The sequence below is a fragment of the Sinocyclocheilus rhinocerous genome, unplaced genomic scaffold (genome assembly GCF_001515625.1).
Source record: "Sinocyclocheilus rhinocerous isolate Xijiao unplaced genomic scaffold, SAMN03320098_v1.1 scaffold1405, whole genome shotgun sequence".
NCBI classification, from domain to species: Eukaryota; Metazoa; Chordata; class Actinopteri; order Cypriniformes; family Cyprinidae; genus Sinocyclocheilus; species Sinocyclocheilus rhinocerous.
In genome coordinates, this window is record NW_015645543.1 from 794,439 (window position 1) to 804,242 (window position 9,804).

At 37.0% G+C, this 9,804-nt stretch overlaps 1 protein-coding gene across 2 annotated transcripts in view; it reads left to right on the forward strand.

The window, feature by feature from the left end:
- The window catches only part of tnksa (tankyrase, TRF1-interacting ankyrin-related ADP-ribose polymerase a), a 102,491-nt gene that overhangs the window by 82,597 nt on the left and 10,090 nt on the right, over window positions 1–9,804 (forward strand). For both annotated transcript variants that reach the window (XM_016510219.1, XM_016510218.1), the window contains exons 18-21: window positions 2,429–2,538; window positions 5,168–5,356; window positions 5,926–6,163; window positions 7,180–7,262. In XM_016510219.1, coding sequence (XP_016365705.1) covers window positions 2,429–2,538; window positions 5,168–5,356; window positions 5,926–6,163; window positions 7,180–7,262 — 620 coding nt within the window. The remainder of the gene's footprint in view (window positions 1–2,428; window positions 2,539–5,167; window positions 5,357–5,925; window positions 6,164–7,179; window positions 7,263–9,804) is intronic.

Consider the following 9,804-nt stretch of genomic DNA (forward strand, 5'->3'; position numbering starts at 1 on the left):
TAGTTACATGTAACTACATTACGTAATTTAATTACAAAATAAATGTAACTGTAATCTGTTACAGTTCCTGAGAAAAATGTTAACGATAACACAAAGGGGGTTACATTTGAATATTTTCACACACATATAGATTTGATTAACTTCTTTCCCAAATTTCATTGACTGCTTTAAAATGTGAGACACCAATGTTTCAGGAGTTGAGGACACAGAATAGGACACATGCTTATTTGATAACTGTTTTATTTTCAATTTGGGTTTATGTATATGCTTTATTTTTTAAGATTAACAGTTTTTTTTCCAAAGCATTGTTAGATGTTTCCTGTCTATGCAAAGATTTGATTTCAAAAATAGTATCATAGCTATTAAACTATATCTTGTGATTTTAAATCTGTATTTAACCGCAGAACGTTCTCAAAGTAAAAAGAGGTGCTAAAGTCTGATTTTGTGGTGGCTGTGCTTTGAAATTAAATTATTTAAAAATTTAAAATCTTGAATTAAAATCTTAATTCAAGTGAAGAAGGATTTTGAAAGTCTGACAGTTATCAGTGTTGAGTACTACTTTAAGGTTAACCCTGCCTGCTTTATAAAATTTAGAAAAGTAATCAAACGTAATAAGTTACATTAGTTTAATAAAGTAATTGAAAGGGTTACACTACTTACTACACTTTAAATAGGGTAACTTGTAAACTGTAACCTGTTAAATTTCCAAAGTAACATTTCCAACACTGATTATGAAGTAACACTTGTGGGTAAATAAAAAATGCATTTTTGTTTTTTATGAAGTTTTATTATACTAAATAAAAAATAAAATGGCTTTTTATTTATCCATAAAATCAAATATGTACAGAAATTACCTAAAAAATGCAGCATTGAGCAATAAGCCCATTTTGCTAATGCAGTCTACACTTTCTCTCATGTTTGGAAAACAGCTGCTGACACTTTGCGACCCTTGACACCGTATCCGCACTGTTATTAGTTTTTTTTTTATTCACTATAACCTTAATGCTTATCATTGTGTTAATGAGAGTAAATCTGCTTTATTAAAGATAAGAGGAAAACAGAGCAGTGCAACCAGACAGATGACATATTCGTGTGAAGGAAGTGAGAAACACTGTTAAAAATGCTTGTAGTTTATGGAGAAGAGCCTGCAGGAAGCGTTTGATGAGCGCAGCACACTCGGTGGAGTGTGTACATGTGAGAGCGTGTTCTCATTAGTGCGGTTCTCAAAGCTGGGTTTGTGCATTATTAGAGGGCTACAGCCTTTAATGATGAGGGCTCTAATTAGTGACGGTCCTGTAGGCAGTCATGTATGTCTGGAGTGAGAAAGAGAGTTAAAGGAACCAAAGAAGACAGTTAAAGCTGAAAATAGTGTACTGGTCTTTTTTGGGTAAAGGTCAGCGACAGCTTGTTCAGTGCTGTAGGTTGACTGCCAGACTGAGTGTGTTTTAGCTCAGCTGGAGCGACCAAAACAAAAAAAAACACACATCTGTGCTTAGCTTCCACTTTGCACCGAGCAATAAATATAATTGCAATTAATAGGAGTAACGAGGAGTAAGATTTCAGTAACATTGGCTAAAGAGAGTTTAATTAAGTTTTGAAAAGGGAAAAAGATTAAATTTCACTGAGATGGTGATACCTACGTAGAAGCTGTGGCAATGTAATGCACCCAAGATGAGCAATCTGATTTTGGGAACCATTAATAAATTGATGGGGAAAATTATGAATCAGATCATGAAAAGCTGTAACAGTGTTATTTTAGTTATAGTTATATACTATTGTAGTATTTACTAATATTTTGAATCAGCTTTTATTATTATATTTTCTGTTGTTATTTACGTTTTAGTTTGTCATTTTTTGTGCTTGTCTTTTTAGTTTTGGTGTTCTTTGTATGTTTTTAATTTTTATTTCGGTTTTGGTTGTAGTGATTTTATATAGTGCTATATATATATACAGTGGGTACGGAAAGTATTCAGACCCCCTTAAATTTTTCACTCTTTGTTATATTGTTTTCACCTTCGACTTGTGCACAAACACTTTCTGTTCAGTAAATCTGCCTGAAAAAAAGATGGTTTGGGTTGAGTTCCGTGTAGATTAATTATCATTTAGATGTAAATGTGATCCTCACCCTCATGTAAATTAATTTTACGGTGTTCAAGTTTGTAATAATTCTCAATTGCACACTCCTGATAACCACTTTATAATTTATGGCTATTATTAGAGGATCTCCTCAATGTAGTTACTTTATTATCGTACAATAGCTTCAGTTGTGGTGCACCGCAGCGGAAAAATGCTTTTTTTTTTTTCCTCAGTTTTCAACGTTTCAAAAACGCACTGAACCGTACATGTGATACGGATTGGTGCTTGTGTTTGATGCCAGATAGTTCGTGGGCAGATGGATTTACATTTCTCTGCATCCTTTTCTCCACAGCTGGCTATAACAATCTGGAGGTAGCGGAGTATTTACTTGAGCATGGGGCGGACGTCAACGCGCAGGACAAAGGTGGCCTTATTCCTCTCCACAACGCGGCCTCATACGGGGTGAGTGCAATTGCTGATTAAAAGGAGGAATATTTCATTGAGACTGTGACTACATGCAGACATCTGTTAAGCCGACACATGTCATGCCTCCGGTGTCATGTCAGGTCTGGCAGGAAACTGTGCTGTGGGTACCTCAGACACACAAACAGATGTAGACCCTGAATAATCCATGTATTTGCTTCTGAAAACAAAACACAGGGCTTTTTGTAAACCTTCACCTGAACCCCTCTGTGCTTTGATATACAGCACTTTGTTTTCACTTCCTGTGTGTGACAAAATCAGTGTGTGACTGTATGCAAAAAGTGTTTGGACATCTGTATTTGTTCTGCAAACAGAACCTTGGCTTATGCACTTTTAATGTGTCGCTGCGGCTCATGAATCTTTCAGGTGGTTTCACTTGCATTTCCACTTGCAAACAACCCAGATGCCGAGATGATGCCGTTTGCAAGCCGCAACCCAGATGAGCTTTAATCCACGTGGCATAGAACACTTCTAATACAGGATTTGACTCTTTCTGGAAATCAAATCAAGCAAATTCAGGGAAACCCATTACAGGTGATGGTAGTTGGAGGTATTTATCAGCGTCTGCCCTCTGGAGGTCTACAGGGTAGGGCTGGACGATATGGCCAAAATTGATATCACGATATATTTCTTAATTTCGGTCGATACGATATAATTCCGATATCGATATGAACACTATTTATCTGAAATAGAAATCTTTTGTAACATTATAAATGCCTTTATCATCACTTTTGATCAATTTTAAGCATCCTTGCTAAATAAAAGTATAATTTCTATAATTTCTTTCCCAAATAAATCAGTGTATGGGAAACACTGGTAATGTATATATCGAAATATCGGAAATGTGTTTAAAAATCATATCACCGTTATTGAAAAAAAATTATATCGCGATACATATTGATATTGAATTATTGTCCAGCCCTACTACAGGGATGTGATTAGACCATGCAGATGGATAGGAGCAGATTGCAGTTACATAAACATGTTGGATCTGAACTAGCCAGACTCCGGCCCTCAACCGTACTCGCATACGCTCTCTGTTGCCGTCCAAGAAACAGGTCCTCTGTGACAGGAGCTGTGAGATTCTGATTGGCTGTGACCGGAGTGGCAGGTTGCCCAAGCTTTGCTGATTGGCTAGAGGAGAGCTGGCGGCCGTCCGATGCTGGCTGACCTTGAGTGCGCCTCCCTCTGTTCATATGCGGCCTGTTTGTGTAGAGGCTGTCGGCGCTCGGCAAACACAGCCAGCTGATTGCAGTTCCATACAGTCACTGCTGCTGATGGGAGGGTGGCTCAGGACATCTCAGCCGCACACACTGTGCACTACAACTCAAGAGTTGGCCAGAAACCAAGCTTGTTTTGTCCTGTGCTCTCTATTGCTAATGAGAATGGTTCTTATATGCCTTTTAAAGAGATAGTCTACCTAAAAATGAACATATTGTCATTATTTATGCATGCTCATGGTGTCATGCTTAGTGTTATTATTGTTAACCAAAACTATTAAAAAACATTTTTGTTAATGGAAATAATAATAAAAAGGATATTAGATGAAAAAAAATTAACAAAAATGAGAACTGTTGCTTTAGCAACTAACTCAAATAAGTACTAAAATTACTAATTTTTTTTTTTTTTACTAAAACAAAAATGAAATATATTAGTATATTGAAAATATATATTTCTTAAAACACACTCATAAAAATTACTAAAAATTAAACTGGATATTGAGTTTTCATTTAAAATTTTTAAAATAAAAGCCAATTCAAAATTCAGTATTGACTGATAATTTTCCTCTAGTCAGCTGTTAACTTCTGCCACCAGTGATTTGAAATTGAGAATTGAATTAGCCCAAATCATGAACATATCATTTAGTCTAATTTTTTTATCCAATTAATTGAGAAAAAAATTATAATAATTTGATTCACTCAAAAGAGTCATTTGAATCACAAATGGAACATTGCTACTATTTCTTTATGTACATTTTATGTACAATTATGTACATTTGATTCACTCAAAAGAATCAGTCATTTGATTAACTCAGTCATTTGTTTCTCAAATGGAACATTGCTAGTATTTCTTTATGTACATTATATGTGCAATTATGTACATTTGATTTACTCAAAAGAGTCAGTCATATGATTCACTCAAAAGAGTCATTTGATTCACAAATGGAACATTGCTACTATTTCTTTTTGTACATTTTATTTAGAATTATGTACATTTTATTCACTCAAAAGAATCAGTAATTTGATTCACTCAAAAGAGTCATTTGATTCACAAATAGAACATTGCTACTCTTTCTTATTCACTTGCCAAGTAGAGCTAAGGCAAATGTCAATATTTTCGGTGAATAACAACTTGCGTTTTGGTTTGTTGTTCACATGTTCACACAAAGCTATCATATGGCTTTAAACGAGTCGTATGGACCACTTGTATGGACCACTAAAGATATCACTTAGTGATGGTGACAATTAGCATCTGAAGTCTGAATCTTTCACACCAAGCAGATCTGCTACAGAAAGAGCTATGCTTCTTTTTAATTAACATCCAGCTTTTAAAGATTGTAGGTTGTAGAATAATTTTGTCAGTAATAAGCCTCTTTCTTCCTTTCCAGCATGTGGACATTGCGGCCCTGCTGATCAAGTTTAACACCTGTGTAAATGCCACTGATAAATGGGCCTTCACACCCCTCCATGAGGCTGCGCAGAAGGGCCGCACACAGCTCTGCGCTCTGCTGCTGGCCCACGGAGCCGACCCCACCATGAAGAACCAGGAGGGCCAGACGCCGCTGGACTTGGCGACTGTAATAAAAACACACCTCTTGCTTGGATTCACATTTATATACATTCAAGCCCACATTTGTATACTGTCATTCATTTAACAGAGCTACAGATTTGAATATATAGACATTCCCAACTTCTATAAAAGTTTCATGCTCTTCAAGACCGTTTGTTCTGGCTGTAAGGTCTCATATGGTTCAGGTGGCATAGACTATCCTGAGAAATTGGGACATTTATCTTCTAAACACATAAGCTGAGGTGTTTAAACCCACGTCCCCTGTGTTCAGGCTTGTGCAAAGCAAATGGTAAATCTGCCGTAACCTTTAGTAATTGGGCTCCAGTGGCCGTGTTCACGCCAGGTGCTAATGACACAGCTGTTCTCAGCTTTTATTGTCCAATTCTAGACCAAGAAGCCAAACTAATGCTGTGTACAACTACTTTCTAATTTATCCTCTCGCCCATGTGGCGTGGTACTCTAACATGAATATTACATTAGTCTAGTTGTATTTAAAACTGATCAGACACAGAATTCTTACACTACTATTGATTTTTTTTCTTTACGTTCACTTACTTTTTTTCTATTGATTTCCAGGCTGATGATATCCGGGCGCTGCTGATTGATGCCATGCCCCCTGAAGCGTTGCCTAGTTGTTTCAAGCCCCAGGCTACAGTGGTCAGTGCCTCTGTCATCTCTCCAACATCTACCCCTTCCTGTCTGTCCGCCGCCAGCAGCATAGACAATCTGGCCGGGCCCCTGACAGAGCTGGCCGTACCTGGAGCCTCAGGCCCTGCTGATGGGGCTACTGCATCAGAGAGGAAGGAGGGAGAAAGTGAGTAGATCATGTAATGTGTCTTAATATTATTTTACATAACTTTTTATTGTAAGTAGGGCTGCAACACCCATTAAATTTTCGATCAAATCTGTTGTTGAATATAAAAAAATAGTTTTGAATGTTTTTGAGAAATGATACAAGTTGGAATGCTAACAACATTTTTAAGAACAGTAACTGCAATGGGATTATAACAAATGATATCAGTCTCTTACATTTATAAGAAACAGAAATTATAGTAACAATACTTGGGCAGAACCTGTTAGTAGTTAAAACTTGGAAAAAATGTCGGTAACACTTTACTTAAAGGCACAATATGTACGATTGTTTTATTAAAATGTCCAAAAACCACTAGAACAGTGTTATATATTTTGCTGACTTGTGTACTTACACTATCCCAAATGCATTCCACTCTCAGTCACGGCGTCATCAAACTACGCCTTTGTCTCTTTGTTTATTTTGAATACGCACCCTCTAGCGGCGAAAATTACATATTGTGCCTTTAAAGCCTTTGTTTAATGCATTATAAAAGTAGTTTTAATGCCTTGTAATGCTCCTGATAGCATTGTACAATCTTATGAATAATTGTAACCACAGTTAATACATTATAACACTTATCAATTCATTGTTGCACTGTGCTTTTTAAATTCGGTTATACATATATGTGTGTGTGTGTATGCGTGCGTGCGTGCATGTAAAAAGCTTTATGCAATTTATAGCACAGAGTAAAAACTGAGCTTATGTATTGTTTTATAGTCTTTTATATTTGTATTTATAATCTTCAGTTTGCACATTGTTTTGGAGGACAATAGAGTGCATGACATGAAATAACATTTTGTTTTATAAAATGATGGAAAAATAGTCTTATATCCCATTAATCTAAAAAAAAAAAAATAAATAAAAAAATTCCAGATTAATCGGGTAGTAAAATGACATTTTGTTGCATCCCTAAATGTAATTATGCCCTGAATGTAGGATAATAGTTACATGAGTCATGATGTATCTTTTCTCCATAGTTACGATTCTGGATATGAACATCAGTCAGTTCCTGAAGATTTTGGGTTTGGAGCATTTGCGGGATATTTTCGAGCGGGAACAGGTAAGGTCACTTCCTAGGATCAAATCAATCTCATCAGTTCCACTCCACACATTAAATTGCCAGCTGTCCCGTGTAGAGAGGCCTGCCGTTGTTTCCTGTAGAGAACTCCAGGTCCTTCTAGTCAACGTTATGTAAATGCGATGACATCTGTGGCCTCGTAATTATCTCCTTTCAATATACTCACTCTCTCAGCACTTTGGCTCTATCATTTCCAGCCAACTCCTCTTCAGCCGGACGCTGTGAGATTACCAGCGTCTCTCGATCTTTATAGGTGTGAGAGAGATCCTGGGTAACGGGGCTGACCTCTGCGCCCCTTCTTGTGATTAATACTGTCATACCGCTCGCTCACACTGAGCTCCGGACTCTCTCGTTCCTCCGGTTTTCCTTCTTCTCAGCTTCGACTCCACGAGGGCGAGCCCGTGGGATGCGATTGGCATACTGTGCCAGACCCGCTGCTCATTTGCACATAGATGAACAGAAATGGTCTTGGCGGCCACCAGCTGGGAAGAGCGCTTGATGTGAGGGGCTGAAATCAGTTCTGATTGTGGCTTTAGTAAGACGCATTCATCTGTCTCACAGTGACTCACTCGTCTGCTCACTCTCCATCTTATTCTGCCTCGCAGTGCCTACAGGAGATGTAGCATGAAGAGGGCAACAGTTTTTCAGAGACTTGTGAAAGACTGAGTGCAAATGAGATTGAGGACGTGCTCACAGATCTCATACACGCACCAATGTCGTCATTAGACGTGTCTGGTTTTAACCTCAGAGCAGTTTGGAGATGTCTTCTCGCTTTACAAGTGCCGTCAGAAGGGCGGTATGCGCATATTTGTCTCTTTTAGATTTCTGTAGGATGTCTGCTACATTTTCACTTCCTTTAGACATTTTATTGTTCATCAGCTAAAAAAAGGTTCCAGAATCCACAAACGATTTCTAGCAAATGTGACCCTGGACCACAACCTGCTATAAGTGTAAATTTTTCGAAATTGAGATTTCTACATAATCTGAAAGCTGAATAAATGAGCTTTCCATTGATGTATGGTTTGTTAGGATTGGACAATATTTGGCCGTGATGCAACTATTTGAATATCTGGAATCTGAGGGTGCAAAAAAAATCTAAATATTGAGAAAATTGCCTTTAAATTTGTCCAAATGAATTCCTTAGCAATGCGTATTACTAATGAGCAATTAAGTTTTAATATATATACAGTAGGAAATTTACAAAATATCTTAATGAAACATGATCTTTACTTAATATCCTAAATAAAAATCGATAATTTTGACCCATACAATGTATTTTTGACTATTGCTACAAATATACCTCAGTGCTACTTATGACTGGTTTTGTGGTCCAGGGTCACAAATTTGCTCTTCTTTGTAGTTATCGTTAAAAATTCTAGTGTGGACTTTTCTATTTCATATCATTCGAATGATAATTAAAACTTAATACAGTTATAGTTACAGACACACACATATTTGTTATATATATGCATACGTTACCTAAGGTTTTACTTATTCTACTTGAATGCTGCACTGAACATAATTAAGACTTTATTAACTTGCCGTCTAGTAGATTTTTTTAAAGGTTTTTCACTAGTCTGTTGTAAATCTGCTGCAGTTCCTTCTCAGCTTTGGCACAAATGAAAACTTTGCCAAGAGAGTTAAAGAGAGAGAAAAAGAAAAGGAGAAATAAATGGAATCTTTCCCGCTGCGGCCATCACATCTTCACAGCCATAATGCCTGGTGCTGCGAGCCTTATCGATTGAAGTGCACAGTGCTTTCTGAGAGAGAGAGAAAGAGAGAGCAGTTGGGTAGCTCCTGGGCTAATGGCCTTTGACAGACCTATCATAGATGTGATGCATTGCCAATAAGTGGGCCTTGGAACTGGAGTGTGAGAGTTTGAGATTACACAGCCTGATGCAGAGTCAACGGCGATGGCACAGTCACACTTTTTGTTTCTTTCACTTCCATTCATGCACTACTGTTCAAAGGTTTAAAAGTAAGATTTTGATTGAGTCTCTTATGCTCACCGTGGCTGCTTTTATTTGATCAAAAATACAGTAAAAACTATAAAATTATGAAATATTACTTTAACACTAGAACCGACAGGGGTCGCTGTATACCTAAAACCGCCAGCGGGTCAATTTTACCCACGCACATGACAGCTGTTTCTGAATGGCTAAAGAACATATTATTTCACTGTATTATGCTACTGTCTTCACAAAGTAGTGTCTAGAGTCATGAAATTATTATGTCTATTCATCAACTATATTTTTGTCCTGTTGTTTTATGTTCAAAACTTTTTTTATGCAGGCTACACTAGTCACTTTTCATAACGGTCAATATTAAGCTAAACAAGCCTGCACTGACAACGAGAATTAGAAGGAAGTAAATACATATTTGGGTGGTGTAATAGGCTATTATAATACAATGTCATTAATCAATATATTAAGATAACCTATGTTATTTAAATGACTAAAATAGCCTATGGACAATAATGAGCAATAATAATTCACCACATTGCATAGGATGATGCGATGACAAA